Source organism: Sinohyriopsis cumingii, chromosome 8 (assembly GCF_028554795.1).
Source record: "Sinohyriopsis cumingii isolate HCF-2022 chromosome 8, ASM2855479v2, whole genome shotgun sequence".
Lineage (NCBI taxonomy): Eukaryota > Metazoa > Mollusca > Bivalvia > Unionida > Unionidae > Sinohyriopsis > Sinohyriopsis cumingii.
This window is the reverse complement of record NC_142968.1, coordinates 57,279,946-57,300,328: the sequence shown is the minus strand read 5'-3', so window position 1 is coordinate 57,300,328 and position 20,383 is coordinate 57,279,946. Positions and strand designations below refer to the sequence as shown.

The window sequence follows — 20,383 nt, the reverse complement described above, 5'->3', positions numbered from 1 at the left end:
TCTGTTGACTCCCGATTTGGCAGGATACTATTAAACACTACTACGGGAACCAGACTCATCAAGAAAGGAAAAAAGCAAGTGATGTAATACACAGATTTTTCGCGTACACGTGATGGTTGTTGAAGCCAGTTGGAATGATCTTTCACGAGTTGGATATTTTGAAAATAAATGTTATTTAAACAGAATAACAAACAACTTCATTAGAAAAAGCACATTATTAAAAATTATTATTGACATGATTGTAAAATGAGGATTTAGTCATTAAACAGCCCCCCCCCCCCCAACAGTTTTCTCGATGTTAAAGCAAATTTTTTGCAATTTTTGGAGGTCCCTCGTTAACTCGTACCCTCACTTATAGTGCAGTCTATGTTTGTGATCTCCATTGTGCACAAGTTATCAAGGGATAGGTGCACTGGAAACTTTTTTAAAAATAATTTCTTATTTGGTTTGGGAATTTTATACTGTTTGATAGACATGGATCGCACGTGGGGAGTAATGCCAGGTAGCCTATATTGGAATAGTGATTGTAGCACTATTATTGGATATCCTGTACATTAATCTGGCTTTTCTCAAATGGATTCGGTCTTTAATAGGTAATATTTTTAACTTACTAGCTAAAGTTTCCTTGCTTTCTTTCTAGATTGATATTAGTCCAAATGCTTTTTTTTGAAGATGTGAAAGCTTTGCTATGTTTTTATCATTTGAATTACCCCATACTGTATTACAGTAGTCTAAATAGGGTTGTATGTACATGTATGTAGGGTTGTTATAAAATAGTTTTCTGTGACTTTCAGGGAGAAAATGTCTTATCCGACTCAGAAGCCATAAATTTGAATTGACTTTTTTACTGATATGTTTGATATGTTCAGTCTATGATAGGTTATTATCTACCAAACACCAAGTAGTCTATCATGACAGACTATTTGCAAATTTTTATCCTTCCATGTCAGACACAGTTCATCACTATCAAGATTTGTCTTTTTTTGCCATGTTGAGATAAGTAATATTTTAGTTTTACCAGTATTTACCACCATGCCATTGCATGTGCACCAGTTGTCCAGTTTGTTTAGGACATTCTGTAAAGAAATTTCGAGTTCATGCCTGGTATTTTGGATGTCTGGCAATGTTGTGTCATCTGCATAGAGATTTGTAGATGATATTGAGTCCCTTAGTAAAAGTGGTAGGTCATTAATAAATAAAATAAGTAGTAATGGACCTAGAAATGAACCTTGTGATACTCCATATCTAATTGTTCCAGGTTTCAGACAATATTATTTATATAAACATGCTGTGTTCTCTCACTTAAGTATGAAGTAAACCATCTAACTGTGCTTTCATCACATAAGTAGATTTTCAGTTTCTTCAAAAGGATTTCATAATCCACCATGTCAAATGCTTTCCTGAAATCTACAAATACAGATCCTATTATTCTACCTTGGTCAAATGCTTGAAGCCATTTATCAGTTAGGGAGATCAAGGCAGTCTCACATGAATGTTTCTGTCTAAAGCCTGATTGATTAGGGTGTAACAGCAAGTGTTTGGTTAAATATGACATGAATGAGTCATGGACATGTTTTACAATCAATTTTGGGGCCCCAAGTGGCCGAGTGGTCTAAAGCGCTCACCATTACGGATCACTACCTATCACCTTTGTCTGCATGGGTACAAGTCTGGGATTCGGCCAATGTGGGTATGTGAGAAAGCTTGCCAGTAGCTTCTCCTAGGTCGGTGGTTCTTTCCAGGGTTGTCCCAGGTTCTTCCTCCACCATTTATACTGGCCACCATGTATAGCCTATCTTGTGCTGAAAATGGCGTTAAACTCTAAAACATCAATCAATTTTGACAAGTTTGGTAGTATTGAGATTGGCCAGTAGGTATCAGCGTCATCCTTAGAATCAGATTTGTGAACAGGAGTTACTTTTGCAGTTTTCCATATTTTGGGGACAGATGAGGTTGCAATATTTAAATTGATTATGAATGTTATGCTATCTAAAATAGCAGAGGCAGAAGATTTAATGAGTGGTGGAGCAATCTGATCAAGTCCTGTAGCTTTCTTGATATCAGATTTTCAGTGAGACATTTTTACACAAAGTTTTTTTTATACTGGTGGGATAGAGAAACATACCTCCTTAGAGATTTTGCTGCTGCAGAACTTGTTCAGTTCATTAAAGTTGTTATCTATCACTGGTTCTTTTAATTTTGTGGTATGTTGATGAAAAAATCATTGAAAACATTTGCAATGTTAGTGTCATCAGTGACTATGGTGTCATTTACCATAAGTGAGTGCATTTTATTTGTCTGATCACTGTGTGTTCCTCCAGTGAGTTCACTGAAGACTTTCCAAATGGAGTTTGTGTTGCTCTTTTTGTTTTCAAGCAATGATTGATAATAAGTTTTTTTAGCTTTTTTAATCACACTTGTTATTTTATTTCTCCATACTTTATATTGTGCATGGTTTCCCATAGCCTTGAATTGGTCTAGTGTTTTCATAACGTCTAGGATTTTAGTAGTAAGCCAATTAGGTTGGATTTCATTCTTTACTTGATGTACTTTCAGTGGTGCATGCTTAGAGACTACATCCATAAATAAGTCAGTCCACACCCTCTTAGCTTCATCTATGTCATCCAAATTTTGGATCATATTCCATGGAACTTTATATAGGTCATTCAGAAATTGTTCTTCATTAAAAATTTTGAACAATCTGTAAGTGATAGTTTTGTGTGTATTTTTCTTATTTCTCTTGCATTTAACCTTTTTCTGTCAAAAAAGTAGGATAGTGGTCACTTAAAAGACCAACATTCGGTACATTAACACAAGCCACATTGTCTGGTAGGTTGGTATAAATGTGAAGAATAAGAGTGCTTGATTTTTCTGTTACCCTTGTGGGCTCATTTACCAGCTGGACTAGGCCTAATGACTCAATAAATTTCATCCAGTTGTTCCTTATTTGAGTACTGAGAAGGTCCTTATTTATATTGCTGAGTATATATGTTTCTTTCTCCTGTGCAAGAACAGTTTCCATTTGTTTCAAAAAGTTACCATTCCAAATTGCTTTGGCAGAAGGTGGCCTATAAATGAAACCAACTAGGAATGATTTTACATTATTTTGAGAAATTTCCATCCAGATAATCTCAATTTCATGACCTCCCTTTGCTGTCTCTCTGTCCCTGCATAATGGTTTATTGTAGCCTTGACAGTGAAATAGATTATCATTGTGGTTAGCATTTAATTTGGTTTCACATGTATATTATTTTCCTTGGAAGACAACATTAACTTAATCTGGTCTATTTTTCCCACTATACCTTGTACAATTAAGTGACCTAAGTTAAAATCTTTTGTATTTAGTTTCATATCAATTATATGTATGTCATCATGCAATGGGGTTCTCAATGAGTGTCTCCATACTACTTTTATCATTCTGACATCTTATTTCTATATTTAAATGTTCATATATATTAGCGCCTTCAAAGTCACATACAGACCCTGAAAATCCATTAACTTTTGCACCTACAATAGTGTCCATTGAATAGTTAAAGTCAATAGTCTCACTAGGTACATTTAGATTTCTTATAAATGAAGCACTGGCATTCTCCTCTTTGCCATCTTCCTAGTATGTATAATACATTGACTGACAGAGCCTTTGTCTGTGTCCAAATTAATAGCATCTAAAGCACTCAATCTGTTTGCCATGATGGCATCCCTATATCACATGCCCAGTTTCTCCACAGCAGAGACAGTACATGTTAATATTTCTCAGTAGTTGTGGGGTTCCTTTTCTACTTAAATGAATTTTGTCTCTGTGGTAGATGCTTGGGTTGACATCCTGGTTCTGAAGAAAGAAAGATGTATATTGTGGAATGTACTGTAGGTTGAAGTCTTCACATAGGTCAATTATCAGATCATTGATTTCTTTGACCCTGGTGTCCACACAAGGAGGTAGTCCTGATATCATTATTTTGCATGTAACTGGGCTGCAATACCTAGCAGCATACAGTAAACTTTCAAAATCTGTTCTGATTTGATTTAGTGACCTTCCATCACTGGCATCATTTCCACCTACTAAAATAATAATTTGGTTGTATTTGCTTAGGTCAGTATTCATTATTCTGTCCATGATGTTGTCAATTTTTGCACCTCTTAGAGTCTGTACATCTGTTTTAAGAAGTCTCCTTGATATTATACTTTTCAATATTGAGGAGCCATCTATTAGAGTCCTATCTTTTCTGGCTTGTGCTTTCATGTTTTTGGACTCTGCTTTGTATTTCAGACACATCTTTTAGAGGAAGGGGTTCTGAAATTGGTATCTCAGTTGTGTGAACTAACTGAGCTGATGTTGACACATTTGTCTGAGCACTGGGAAATGCAGTTGTTGGTGCAGGCAACAGACTTGTCTGAGCTGAGGGCCATGGATGCACATTTATCGCTGCTGCATGTGTGACACATGACTGAAAGGGGAATACTGTTGTTTGCAATGCAGAATTACTTTGGATAACAGTTGTTACTTGCATGGTCATTTTACATTTTCTTTTGGCTGGTATTGGGATTGTCTGTGTCTGAGCATCTGACATTGTTGCTATTTGGGAGTCCGTATGAATTGCTGTTTCACATGAGGTTACTTGCTCATTAACCCTTCCCTGTGCTTACTTAATAGCATGTAACTGTTCCAAGTTCCTAATAGTTTTCTGATGTATATACATGGAGAAATCATTATGGTTTAGGCTGTCACTGTAATGGTCATGATTTATGGAGTGTGTAATTGCCTGATACTCTGGAGGGGTGTTAATTTTATTGACTGAGTCATCTAGGTCAAAGACTTTAGGAGCTGTTTCATGTTTGGTACTACATCTAGTTACTGGTGTAGATGTCAGCATATAACTGCCTCTAGCATGGGTATACTCATCCTGTCTATATTTACAGATAATATAATCTAAGTACATACAGGAGCATAGTACAGTATACTCACATATACTGCCTTCCTTTGGCAAACACATTGGAGCATAGTACAGTATACTCACACCAATTCTCTTCCTTTGGAAAAATCTTGGAACATAGTACAGTATACTCACATCATACTGTACTACTTTGGGGGAAAAAAACTTGGAGAATAGTACAGTATACTCACACATATTATATTTGTTTGGGAAACACTCAGCTCTTAGTACAGTATACTCACTCATATTGTCATCCTCTGGGAAAAACTCTGGGCTTAGTGTATACATCCTACTGAAGATTAATACTGTAAGCATTTCTTTGGGTTTTATGAAGAAACTGTTCTCTGTTAGTTGAGCTCCTACAAAATAAAAAGTGAACAAATTACTATATTGCCCGCAATTTGTCATACATTTTCATTTATAGTTTTTGGTATGTACATGTAGTTAAAGCTATAAATACTTTTAATACTTTTTGGATGATTTTTAAGTAACAATTGTTACGACTCTAAGGTCATGACTATTAACAGAAAAAAGCATAACTTATCAAATAATTTAATTTTCAAATTTCAAAATGAAACCTTAAGAGGATCTTATACTAATATGAACTAAATCCAAAATAATCCTATAAAGTTTTAGCCAAGTCCAAAAGAATCAAAAGTTCCATATGAATTTTGAAATCCTTAAATGTACTGGTCTATTAACAGACCTGATGTATTACAATGGCACTCCTTTGAATAAATTCACAATAATCCCAGAACAAGGTTTTAGTTCAATCAGCACTTTGTAATTCCAATGAATAATCCAAATAAATGTTTCCTCTCAAATTATATCTAAACACAACATAAAACACATATGCTGACTGATATTACAACAAGAACATAGGGGAAAAAAAATTAAATAATTGTCCAGCTCTACCTATTTACATGCAGGCATCAAGTCTAAAAACTAAATTATTCCCTGCTCAATGCATGACATTTTTGCACTATCCCACATTGTAATAGAACCTACATGACTGATTCATCCAATGTGAAATAACTTAATTCTACTAAGAACCCTTCTGAGCCCCAATAGCCAATGAGAACTTACTCCAAATTTGTCAACAGGTTCAATATATACATTGAACTGAACTTGTAAACACCTATTTATAGCTTGAGATCTATCAAATAGAATCTATACCCATGGACAAAAATCAGTTACATGTTATCTTGTTTACAGATGATCACTACAATTTACAGTCATTTTACAGTCATTAACAAAAATTACTCACAACACTGTCATATACCAAAGGACGCATGCTGGAGAAAATTGACACGTGTTTTTTGTGATGCAAAGGATTCGCATAATGCGATGAGGATTTATTTAATATCCAATGCTTTGGATGAGGGATGGCATCATGAGCATAAGGATTGACTGATTCCCTTATTTGTGTGCTGTGTTGAACTCCGCTATTCATGTAGCGGAGTGCAACGCAGTGAGCATACAAAACAGGGAACTAGACTAGCATAGGCAATGTTAAAATGGAGTAACTTCCCCATATCTCACAAGTTCTCATGTGATTTCCATCAAGCTCAGCAAGATGTCAGCCAGATGTTTAACCTCAATGCTTGTTGCACTAGAAAGTTATTTCCTAGAAAGTTATTTCCAGATTAAAATGGCGTGCACTAAAGAATCAATAGTGAAGAAAATGAAAGATACAAAAACACAAAAGAGTAACTGTGGATCTAACTTTAATGCAAAATGGAGAAAAAAATTCCCTTGACTGGAATATGGCACATCCATTAGGATTATCAGTGTGACTTCTGATCGCGTGAATGCGGAGACTGCAAAAGTGAATAATCCTTTCGTGACAGGGTTTAAGAAATTTAAAAAATCTGCCCTTGTTTGCCACAAGATATCTGGAGAACGCATTATCACGCAAGACATTCTTTTGCAACAAAGAAATCAATAAATTTGCAGAGACAAATGCGTTATTTGGATTACAATGTTAGGGGGTCAATGCAGAATTTGTTGGTTTTTAACTTTGCTGCAATAAAATAAAGATCTTAAAGTTCAAGTGTAACTTATTAGAAAGAAGACGAATCATTAGCCTCTTTGATTTTTGGATAAATGTGTTCTAGGATGAAGTACAATGAAACCGATGATAGTACACATTTTATAACAGGAAGTAAATTAAATGTCATTTGGTTCAAAAGATGTATGACTTTAAAAGAAAAATGAACTAATAAAACTATTCTTTAAATGGACAATGCATTTGTTTGTTAATTGTGCATGTTGGTTTATTTGTATGTTTATTGAGAAAGATACTATCTTGTACAAGTTACAATATCCTATTTCAAGCTGAAAAAGTACGGGTCAGATGAAAATTTGTCAGTATATTTTTGACTCCCACATTTTTTATTTGACCCCCAGTTCTGACATCAAAGAGGTTTTTTTTAACCCAAAATTTTACTCCCCTGGAGGATATACTGATATATAAAAAATAAAATATGATTTAATGGTCGGATGGAGTATGAATAATTCTTGGTTATATAAACTATACACCATGGTAAATGATGAAATGATGGTTATGATCAACAACAATTCAAATCTCCTTCGTAGGAAATTTGCATCCATTATTAATGGGAACTATTAAGTCTCATCATCTAGCGTCTCTTGCTACAACAGAAAAAAGCAAACACACACACAATGGGTTTAATTCACTGGTAAAGGTTTAAACACTAAGTATTTTACGCAGTCATCACACTATCACATTTGCTGTAATAAGCACATCCCGACAATTTAGAGGTCACTGATATCAGTAAGACAATAGTGACAATAATGGACACCCAGGAAACTGACAGCAATGAACATGTGCTTCTCAATTAGAATGTGGAATTCTTGCAGAAATAAGAGAAAATATGGCAAATTTGACAACCAATCATTTATGTGAGAGCTATTGAGCAGTCTTCACATCACAAGCTTTGCCATATTTCACTGCACAATACTGGTAATAAATTTACTAAACAACACTACCTACCCCTCTGGTCCAATGGTTGAGAGGACACATCCCAATAGTGTTCCTATGAAGGACAAATTAGCAGACTTTACAGGTGTATGTGTGTGTGTGTGTCTGTATATATATATATATATATATATATATATATATATATATATATATATATATATATATATATAAACACACACTCACACACCCTTCACCAGATGAATTTGGTGGTAACAGTCAAGATGAACCAAAACCAACATTCCCATGCTGCAATATGAAATGTTTAATAATCTAAAACAATTTGTAAAGGATGAACTACATGTCAACTGCATAAATATTAAAGAAGAAATGAGGAGAATGAGATCAGATGATCAGAAATAAATATGAGGAAATAAAACAACTAAAATCTGGCATGTACAAGGAAAGGGAGCCAGAACGGCATTTTGAAGCAGACGTACAGGAAACAGCAGTAGTAATAATGAGAACTGAAAAGCTGCGACCATTAAATGAGAAGCAAATTGAAGTGCATAGATCCATGAAATTCAATACAGGGCATCAAGAAGTGAAAGTAGCAAATATCTGAATACTAAGAAAGTGCTCAAATGACAGCGGAGAAACTATTTATGCCGTTCAAGTTAATGTTCTGGAAATGGTCCTCAGCAGAATCTATAGCAACAAACAACAAGGGGATTTGCTACCTACTGAACAACCGCACTTTCCACAAACACAAAGGATCTACTGCTTTCACATGATAGGATAACAGAATTTTGAAGTGTGTTTACAAGAAAATGTCCCTCAGGTTTTTTGGTGAAATTAGGATTCTGTATCTAAAGATCTGTCCAATTCAAAATACTGAAAACAGCAAAAACAGAATTACTGCACTTGAAATTAATATACATGTGTTATTCATGTTTTGTGTGTGCTTTCCTTCAACAAATGCCTCTTTTTTTAGATATATTCAGTAGATTTCTAGAGTCTAAATTGTTTGATCACTACTTGTGTATAGTTCCATATTCTTGGAATTGACTTATTCATAATGTACAATCAACTGGAGAATAGCTTCTGCTGACCTGCTGGAGATGTATAAAAGTGAAATAAGTGAGCGATTTGAATCTGTAAAACTATATATATACGGCACTGCAGATATACCATATGACCTTGATGCTGTCACAACTGTTTAACATGATTAAATTCATTGACTGAAATATTTCTTTGAAAACCTTCCAACCACAATTAAAACCCTATATGCAATTTCATAATTTGGCTGAGGTGTGTAGAGAGATAAGAAGAAAATAAACTTTACGGATAAAACATTGGCATCCCCAGCAGTAAACAATACAGTATTATGTGTAATCGTTTTTCCCAATTCTAAAGGGTGGAAGAAAAATTGTGATGTGAATAATTACCAAGATTACAATCATTCCCATTTTTCAGAAAGTATATGAAAAAATATTGTTGAACAGACTTGCTCAATTTTGAGAAAAGAAGAATTTTCCTCACCCATTATGATAGGGATTTTAGGACAAGTGTGGTGGCATTACTGCAGCCTTTATTATAAATGTCGGAACAGCATATGATTTTGAAGGACACTCGAAAGTTTATACGATGCATTCCTGAAGAATGCTGTGGCATTCTGTTTAGTATGGCACAATGGCTTCTTCTATAAGTATTACACTGTTGAAGTAAAAGCAAAAATTTGGATATCAATCATTTTATGGTTTTTCAACATCTACAAAAAGTATTAATTCCAACTACTTACCCATTATGTTTATGTTTACTGATACTAACTTAAAACTTTGTTTTTTTATTTGACTGTTGCTGTTGCTGTTGTGTTAAGGTTTTTATGGGATGTCATCACAACCTTCCTCATTTAAGATACTGAATGTACTTTTAGTTGGAATAGGTGGGTTCGTTTTCAAAAAAGGATTCAGAGAAACTTTGAATGTCTCATTTAGGACACATCCATGTAAAAGTTGTAGCTTAAATTATTATATTCAAAATGATCTATGTATGAGAAGTCTTTGTGGATCCAAAGATTGCAGCTGAATCAAAGATCTGCCTATTGCAAGGGCCACACTCTGCTGTACAGTGTGGGCGAAATCACCAACTGTTTACATCTAAGTATTTTGTACTTGTTTTTTTTATACTAAATGCACCTGTAATGATTCCATCTTTGGCAGTCATCACACTGAATGGCCTTTTCCTTTTACTCTTACCAGGTAAGAACACAATCTGTAATGGCCATTGTTTGAATTCTTGATCACCCTGCCAGAATCAGGAATAGTGCCAGGTTTGTATAGCATCCTTGTTTAAAATGTCTTAATAAGTCAGTTTTGTAGCAATTGATTTGCCAAGTTTATTGTTGATTTGGACAAAATATTTCAGAAGACAATAATTCTCATTGGCAACATTGCCTTTCTACACTTCTGAAGCAGTGTTTCCCTTCACCCTCATTTGTGCTTCAGTTATCCCCCAAATTTTTAATTTGATCCCCAGTTTTGATACCAAGCATTGTTTTTTATTCAGTCGAACCCCCAGTTTTGACTCCAAGGAGATTTTTGACTCTCAGTCTTACACTCCTAGGGGATACACTGACTTCTGATGATGAGGGCACAAAGAGCTAAAATAACTGTAATAAAAGTAAAAGATAAGACTGAATTTAATTTGGCTTTATTGTTTATGTAAGGGGAAAATGAATGAATTTTCACAAACTGATCGTATACCAATTTTGCATGTACAATGCACTGTACAAATTAGTTTGTTTAATAGTTAAAATCTGGCAAAAATAACATTAACATTGCTACAACTACAATACAAGATGCTCTTAAAATTATGTTCAAAAGAAATCACAACTAAAATCCCAACTTAAAATTCCTGAAAATGGTTCAAAACACTGTATTATACTGCTGCTGAAAGGTAGGTCTTTTTTGGCTTATACATGTGTACTGAAGAGACAACAATAAGCAGTCTTGAACTGTGGTCAGTTCTGGGATATGTTGGTAAAATTAAATTAGGTTTTTTTTTCTCAATAAAAGGTAGCAGGGTAAACTATCTTTAGCAAAAGAATTCTTGTTTTTCAGACCTAAGAATCAAGAGCATTAAGTTTAGCTCAGTGGTTCCCAAAGTAAGCAGTACCACCCCCTGGTGGTTGGTTTGATTACTGAAGGGGAGCTAATGCTGAATACTGCTTTTTACAGGATAAGGTAGGGGGGCACTGAGGATAACCAAGGGGATGGTGGCCCAAAAAAGTCTGGAACCACTGGTTTAGCTGATCATAAATAATTTACAATATTTTTCTGAAATACCAACTTGGAGACCTTTTTTCCACTTCTATGTGAGTATCCTATATTCTGTGTCAAAATATATTTGGAAGACAAATACTGAAAACTATTTAAAGAGAGACCGTGAAGATCGAAACTTGAATCTAGACCCAATATTTTACAGTATGGAAGTGTCCATACTGAGTTTCAACCACTCGCTGTCTGGAGCTAGAAAAATCTTGCCTGAAATGACTCTGTCTATTGCAAATAATGCATATTCGATAATGTGTTCAATTTCTTCTGAGAATGAGTGTAAACTGTAATTATAAAAGTTAATTCAGCCTTAGTCAACCACATGCTTCTATTTCACCAAGACTCGTATGAAAAATGCAATATTATGCTTGAGCACAAAAATAGATTTGATGAACACAGATTCTCACTGACTTTGATGTCACGACAATAGCACTTAACTTCACCTAAAGTTGACTGATGTGGCAACATTTTCTGTTTGGTGACAAAAGGATTGGAACCAGTTTACATAATCTCTGATAATATGCTTGTATTAGGTCAATAACCACATTTTATTTTGACTCCATGCATATAATTTATTACTGGTAGATTCCAAGCATTGCCTGGGAGATTTTATGCTATAATTCATTTAAAATGTGCTAGACAAAATGTAAATGACTCCAATAGTTTCAAGTTATTTATATTTTCATTAGAATCTTACTTTTGACTGTTGTTCCTGTTATATTTTCTTCTCCTGTGAATTTTCTCATGTGACTGTTCATTATATATTAATAAACTATTTCCATTTTTCTACCTATACCCATACAATTGCTTACTATATATATATATATATATATATATATATATATATATATATATATATATATATATATATATATATATATCACCTTTTGAAATTTATAAGTTAATTGTTTTCTTTTTTGAGTTTATATTTTTATTCATATTGATTAAATCAATATAAGACACTTATGATTTAAACATGAAAGATGGTTTTAATGAAGAAAGTTGAGCACCACAAACATATGGTTGGCTTCTTGAACAATGAATGCTCAGCCATTCACAGTGCATGGAAATTAGTGTGAAATAGAAACTAAGTGAAATGGTCTCTCTCTTTCTCTCTCTCCGTGTCCTAAAGTGGGCGGTATTATAGAAAGGTAGACAGATGTAGCTCTACAATGATACCAAATAGTCTGGAATATCTAGTTGCACTACAAAATACAGATAGAAAACCTCATTTTTTTTTACTCGACCTTTTATAACCCATAATTTGCTAGTGGTCGGAATCTGATTTTGTGTCCAGATTTTAGACTTTTTGGCACAGGCACTTGATTCTATGGAAACTAATGCGTATACTCACTATATAACACTATATGTTATATAGTGAGTATACACATTAGTTTCCACAGAATCAAGTGCCTGTGGCTTTTTGGTCTCAGATCTAAGGCAAACCGGTATGAACTGCAAACAGACAGATGAGCCTTTGCAAAAAGTAGGATAAGATGGGCATCTGGAATAAAGAGGGGTCTCCATAAACAAAATAAATGGCTCCGTTTAGCAAAAAATAAAAAATAAAAAAGAAATAAGTCCAACTTTTACCCTGCTGCTCATGCGCAAGTCAAATAGCCAACGAAAATTGATGTTTCTAACACCACTATACAAACCCGTTTGTTTGTACCTTCTACCAATTTAAATAATGGAAACTTAGTCAATTCATTCATTGATTTATAGTTTCTAACTTGACTGTGAGTAGAGTGGCCCTAAGATCATCATCATAAGCGCGTTTCATGCTTAACGGAAGTTTTCAGTGTAATAGATGGGCATGCTCTGATCCATTTTCAGTTTATGGACAAGTCCATTTTTAGCAAAGGGGTGTATCACGAATACATATCTACATAAGTAAGTCGTCTGCTTCTGATATTTACAATGTTGAATCAAGGAAAGGAAAATAATGACAACTACAAATTTGCTTTTCATGTGGATTTAACAAGCAGTTTAATTTCTATGTTCATATATGCAGAGGGATATAATTCCAAATTCTCAACGTTATGTAATTTACGCAATTCAGCAGTTACGGAACATGATGAACTATGTCATTATGTTGTCTGATGGAAATAAACTAGCCTACAGTTTACGCAATATGGCCCCGTGTTAGTATGGAAAGTCCGTTAAACATGAAAGGTGCAGGGGATGCCAGCATTAGTGCCATTCTGGTCAGAGTCAGGTTAGAAATTATAAATCAACGATTCAACTGAATTAGTACTGTGCACTTTTTATCACATTAAACTTTCTCATTTTTGAAATCGGTGGGGGGTACAAACAAATGGGGATGTATAGTCAGACTTATAGGCAGTATATTATTGAAAGATGACCGGGAATTTGGTGTTTTCGAGTTTATTCAGAAATAGCTTTCAAAATGTGTTTCCTACTCGACTTTTAGGCAAAAATGACAAAAAGCTCCAGGGGCTAATGTGTTAGCAAGCGAGAGCTTAGTAGCCGAGAGAGCCAATTAGCCACATTTTATCATGTAAACACCTATCTAAAACTCTATCGTCTTTAAAACGGACTTACAGAAATAATTACATGGTGTCGGAAGTTTAAAAAGCTTAACACTATAGTGAATGAAAAAAGGTGAAACAGGATTCCAGCACCAAAAACTTTAGTATTAGAAGATAATATTGCTGAAAACTGGAGACGCTGGTTACAACAATATAAATTGTATGTGTGTACTACTGAAAAAGACCAGAAAAGTGAAAAACTGCAATGTGCTACATTTGTAGCATTAACTGGAGAAGTGGAACTATTTATTACATTTTCCTTTGAAGAGGAGGAAGACAAAACTGAGTATTTGATACGAGATATGATGAATACTGTTCCCCAAGGAAACATGAGACCATTGACAGGCATGTCTTCAACAGCAGATTAAAATAATCTGGAGAAAGTTTTGATCAATTTCTAACAGATTTAAGAATCCAAGCAAAAGATTGTGGATTTAGTAACCTGAAAGATGGTTTAATACGTGACAGAATTATTGAAGTGATAAATGATGATCATACAAGAGCAAGACTGCTAAGAAAGATTTTATCACTTGAAAGATGCATATAAATATGCAGAGCAGGTGTGTGTGTGTGTGTGATTTGGATTTTTAACGTAGCTTTAACAATTTTTCAGTCATATCGCTACGATGTCTACAATGTGGCAGTTTATAGTGATGTCTAGCACTGGGGCATCATGCCGCAGACATGTAGCATGATGTCCCACCCAGTCACATTATCCTGACACCGGGCTGACCAGTCCTAACACTAACCTCTTAATGCTGAGCGCCAAGCGAGGCCGCTGTTAGTACCGTTTTTGTAAGTCTTTGGTATGACTCGGCCGGAGATCGAACCCACGACTTCCCGCATCCGAAGCAGACGTTCTAACCACTAGGCCACCGGAGCAGTCCAGAGCAGGTGAAGCCACAACAATAAGAATGAAAACAATCAATACCATGGAACAACCAAAACAGTCTGTTGATGCAGTGAAAAGGAAATGAAACCAGCAAAGCACTAAACCTCAAAAGAGCATCACAAAAAAAAGCAATAGAAGAGAAGAGAAGAGATTCAACACTGTACAAAGTGTGGATTGGATCGTAAAGGAAGGCACTGTCCAGCAAGAGGTCAAATATGTAAAATATGTGGAGGAAGAAAATATTTTCAGAAAGTTTGCCACAGTAAAACAACAAAATAACAGAACTCAGGACTTACGGGTGGTAAATATAAAATACACAGCATCACAAGAAAGTTTCATTCAGTTGATACTGACAGAGAACTGTTTGCAGATACAGTGGATCCCACCGACCCAAACAGTCCATGGATCATTCCAATCAATGTCAATGGCACAGTTATACCTACGAAATTAGACACAGGAGCTGATGTGGAAAACACCAAATGGAGCATGATTTATGCCTAAGACAAGTTTTGGACAAAGCCAGAAAGGTCAAACTGAAGCTACAGAAAGAAAAGTGCATAGTTAGTGTCCCAGAACTCACATTTTTAAGTGATGTTGTATCAAACGATGGCATGAAGCCAGATCAACAAAAAGTAGAAGCCATACAAAGTATGGAGAGACCAACATCCAAGAAAGACCTGCAGAGATTTCTAAACATAATCAGCTATCTGGCGAGATTTTTGCCTGATCTATTGAGTCATACACAATATTGAGAACTCTATTAGACAAGAAAAATCAATAAAATTGGACTCCAACTCATTAACAAGCTTTCAAAGATTTTAAGAATCTAGTATCAAGTGAACCAGTATTGCAATTTTATGACTCTACAAAGCAAATCAGAATTTCAGCTGATGAAAGTCAAAAAGGACTTGGAGCTGTACTTTTGCAAAAACATGGTGAGAAATGGCTGCCAGTACGTCGCTTATGCTTCTAAAGCTGTTACTGACACAGAAAGTCATTATGTGCTAATTGAAAGAGAAGCACTTGCACTGACATTTGCATGTGAAAGACTTCATCAGTATATATACAGTCAAAAAGATGAAATTGAAACTGATCATAAACCACTACTTGCAATATTTTCCAAGGGATTAAATGAGTGTCCACAAGAATTCAATGATTACAACTTTACATTCTGAAGTACAGTCTTTGTCTTATTTGTATGCCTGGAAAAGAAATGTTTACAATAGATACACTGTCATGAGCGCCTTTAAAAAACATGGAACTGAGTGATATAGAGAAGGAAGTTGAGGTATGTGTAGATGGTGTATTATCTACTATACAGGTACAAGACAGAAAACAAGAGGGAATTAAGCGTGAAATCGCTACTAACAGAGTCATGAAAACTCTGATGGATACTGTCAAGAATGGATGGCCAGTTGACAAAATCAAGTGTCCTTGAGAACTTCACTGATGAACTGTCCGTGATTAATGGTATGATTTTAAAAGTAACCAGAGCAGTCACACCATACAAATTAAGACAAAATATCCTCGTTTAAATCCATGCAAGCCACATGGGAATGGAAAAATGCAAAAAGAGAGCTAGCGAAGTAACATTCTGGCCTGGTTTGAATCAGGATATTAACAACATGGTCAAAAGTTGTGAAACTTGGCAAAGATATCGAAAGAATCAAGTAAATTAACCACTTATGTCACATGTTTACCAGCAAGACCAAGTCAGAATTTCAAGTCTGATTTATTTAAGGTAGATAAGAAAGACTACATAGTCATAGTGGATTCTTACTTAAAAAGCCCTGAAGTTGTTAGCCTTTCAAGTCACCCCTCATCTGAAGTAACAAAAGCTGTGAAAAGTATCTTCTCAAGACAAGGCATACCTGAGGAAGTACTAAGCAATAATGGTCCATGCTACAGTAGCCTTGAGTTTAAACAATTTGCTAAAGACTGGGATTTTAGACACATAACAAGTAGCCCTGGATATCCAAAATCAAATGGTTTAGCTGAAAAAGCAGTACAGGTTGTAAAATCAATCATCTGAAAATGCAAACAAAGTGGATAAGATCCACATCTTGGAATTTTAGCTTAAAGATCTGACAGACTCTACTCCACTAGAAAATAGATTGTCCCCAACACAGCTACTAATGGGAAGAAAACTAAGAGCTAATCTGTAACAAAACAAAAGACATTGCAAGCTAAACATTCAAAGAAAGTTATGCAATGGAAAAGAATGCAAAAGGAAAATCAAAAGTTCTACCATGATCAGACAGCAGTGAAACTATTGAAACAGCTCAGTCCAGGAGAGGCTATTAGAATTTGCAATAGTAATCAATGTACTAATCAAGGTACAGTTAGTAAAGAAGTTGCACCAAGGTCTTTCTTAGTTGTTGTTGTTGTTGTTGAAAGGTTTAACACCATTGTTCAGCACACAATAGGCTATACATGGCGGCCAGTATTAATGGTGGAGGAAGAACCCAGGAAATCCCAGGAAAGAACCACCAACCCACGAGAAGCTACTGGCAAGCTTTCTCACATATCCACATTGGCCATCTTGCTTAGCAAAAACAAGACAAGGTGAATAACTAAGAAATTGGAAAAGCCTATTGTTAGTGCCAAAGAAAATGTCATATGCTGAGGAAATTAATGACCAATATTAATCATCAAACAATGATGAGGTAGAAGAGGAATCAAATGGATCAGATTTATCAGTAGTTCGCAAGGAAATGCATTTACAATGCAGAACCCGAAGTGGAAGAATTATACGGAAACCTGAAAGACTGATAGATTTTTGCGTATTTTGTCCCTTATGCATGAGTGGGGAGGGGGTAACAGAAAGCAGAAAGGATTGCAATAAATTCTGTACCACATTAAATTAATACCATTGGTGAATCACAATTTGATATACCAATAGTATTTGTATAAGTACCTCAAAGTACTGGGCATAATTGGCTCAGTTAGATGCACAAATTAATTTCAGTATTAAAAATTTTTTTTAAGAATTGTGGAAAAAAATGCTAAGGTTGTCAATGAGACACGGTGGATGGTCTGCCAAACGGAAACACCACGTTTTTGGACCCCGATGAAATAGTGGCATGTCCTTTTGGAAAGCACATTAGGCTATTTCTGTGTCTATTTCTGTTTTATGTCCATACATAGGCTTTCCTGTGATCTACCACAAAACACACACAAGGTAACTTTCATGATTTTCCAGAATTTTGATGCTAGTATCATATTGATTTTGTACTTCAATATTAAAACAGAAAGATCGCTATCAATCAAACTCTTGCCAATCAGAGACACTCACACAGTATAGTTCTTATCATGACTGTTGTTTGTAATATTTTACACTAAACATGTTGGATTGGGAAGATGGCTGGAAAAGGGGAGAATGTCTGTGTTAGTTTACAAGAGAATAATGCATACATCTTACAAAATTATGCTTTACAAGTGGAGGAGGGCCAGACATTCCCTCAACTGCTAGAATGCATGTGCAACACGAGCACCTGATGCAATGCTACAATGCCAGGTGTCTCTGCAGGGGGATCTGAGTTTAAGAGGGCAATAATGGTTCAGAAAGAGTGTATTATTTCTTGCTTCATGCAGGGATCATCTAAAGTCGGTGATGAAAACCATGTGGAGGTGAGTCGCCTTATCATGAACAAGTTACAAAAGTAGGGGGAAAGAAGTTAAGAAGTGAACTTGATTGCTACCATTACGTGCTATTAACTGCCAAATATTAAAGCCTGTTTTATTATTTATTTACAGAAACACTGTTAAATGCCAAAGTATCCTAAATGGTTGTTTGCATTTTGTTTTTGTATCAGGGACAATGACTTTTGTTTTTAGTTTATATGTGCCATTAACTGTCATTGTTAAATGCCAAAGTATTTTTAAAAGGTTGTTTACTGATTATTTTTCATTTTTGTTAAATATATTATTTCTTTTGAAAATGAGCATTTGTTGGCTTTGAAATACTTGTCTTAAATTTCTTGTGTGTGTTTTCATTACCTTGCTTTTAAACTTTTGTCTGGACTTAAACCAAGGCTAAAAACAGACATAGCCTTACTAAAATCTTTGCTCCAATTGCTTAGTCACTAAATAAACTACTTTGTGTAGCTGTGACATTTAACACAAAACTAAAATATCTATACTTAGATACAGCATACACAATGTATTCACTAATCCCCATCTCTGACCAGGTGACCTTAAAATATATTTGTTTGCTTTTTAAACAAAATCAAAAACAAAAAACCAAACCTGTGACAATAAGTGCCATTGGTATTCCTTCGGAAAGAAGAGCAATTGGTTCAAGATACGGTCCAAGATATTCCCGAGCCTCTTCGGTATCCATAACATCATCTGAATTAAGCTGTATTACTTTTAATAGCAGATCTCCAGCACTTTCTGTAGATAATGGGTCCATTTCAATTTTATGTACTGTGGGTGCTATTTGTCCATATCTAAGCTGTACTGTTGATGTTATAAACACCATACTCAAATCCGTTCTCTCAACTATACCGGGAATAAAATTTTCCTGTAATTCAGAAAACAGATCTTTTTCAGTTTTTGATGACTTGTCATCTGCTTTTGCATTCCGTGCATAATCCAAGTTGTCCAGGAGAAATATAATCTTCGTTTCTTTTATTTGTTCAAAAAAGCTTTCCAATGATTCTTCCATCATAGGATCACTAATTTGAATCACCACATTCACCTTTTCCAGTTTTTTCGCAAGATTTCTCCAAAACTTGACTGAATCTTTTGGTCCAATCCTTTCGCCTTTGAAATCCGTATCTATAACCATGGAAACTGATGCCTCATTTTTAATTAAATCATCAATGAATTTCCTAATGAAACAAGACTTTCCGCTTTCTTTCCCGCCATGACAATTAAAGATTCTTTTATTGCCATCCTGCCAAACTTTCATCATCTTGCTCTGTTCTTTTTCACGGCCAATACATCCATAGTGATGGTTTTTGGAGAGTCTTGATGAGGACATGGCTATTAATATATCTTTCTTCAATTCAAGTTGACAATGGAATAAGTTTTCAATCTCAAGAAACCTGAAATTAAAATGACTGCTGATAAAGAGCGGCTAACATATTCCTAAAAATTACTTCTATAATCTGAAAAATACTAGAACATTGTCAGTGGAAAAAAAACACATACGATGAATAATTATCAAACGTTTTGATAAAGTATTTAGCTATATACGAGTCACTTTAAAAAAATACCTGAGATTTCAATAGTAAATAAGAATTTCAAAAGCTTTCTTTATTTTGAGAAACAAAGGAATATTCATATGAACAGTCGAATATATATATATATAAATATATATATATATTTTTATATATATATACAAATAATACTATCATTCAGGTTAGAGAAGTTCTTAATTCATACTCTACGGAGATATGAACCCAGGTCCATGGGTAAATGGCACCCATTGCCTTGCCGGCACACATGAGTCCATATTCCCTCACGACTAAGCACACATCACCAAAAAATAATGTTACTCAATCTGTGTTATATGCACTCGTGTGCAGCAGACACACTCGCATGACGACCTAGTAATTAATTCTCATGTATCTACACAGTCATTCCAGATTCTGCCTACTATTATCAAGCATTCCTCTATAGGAATCCAGGGATAACACTTTCCATTCTGTCTGGTGTATATTTATAATTATAATTATATATATAAATATATTTATATATTGGTATTTTTTATATTTTTTAATTTT

At 34.8% G+C, this 20,383-nt stretch overlaps 1 protein-coding gene across 1 annotated transcript in view; it reads right to left on the bottom strand.

Moving 5' to 3' along the window:
- LOC149793591 (uncharacterized) overlaps positions 1-20,383 on the bottom strand; it is a 93,575-nt gene that overhangs the window by 32,525 nt on the left and 40,667 nt on the right. The window contains exons 4-5 of the mRNA XM_089969021.1: positions 18,900-19,702; positions 5,174-5,290 (exon numbers count right to left, since the gene is read on the bottom strand). Of these exons, the coding sequence (XP_089825147.1) occupies positions 5,174-5,290; positions 18,900-19,702 (920 nt within the window). The remainder of the gene's footprint in view (positions 1-5,173; positions 5,291-18,899; positions 19,703-20,383) is intronic.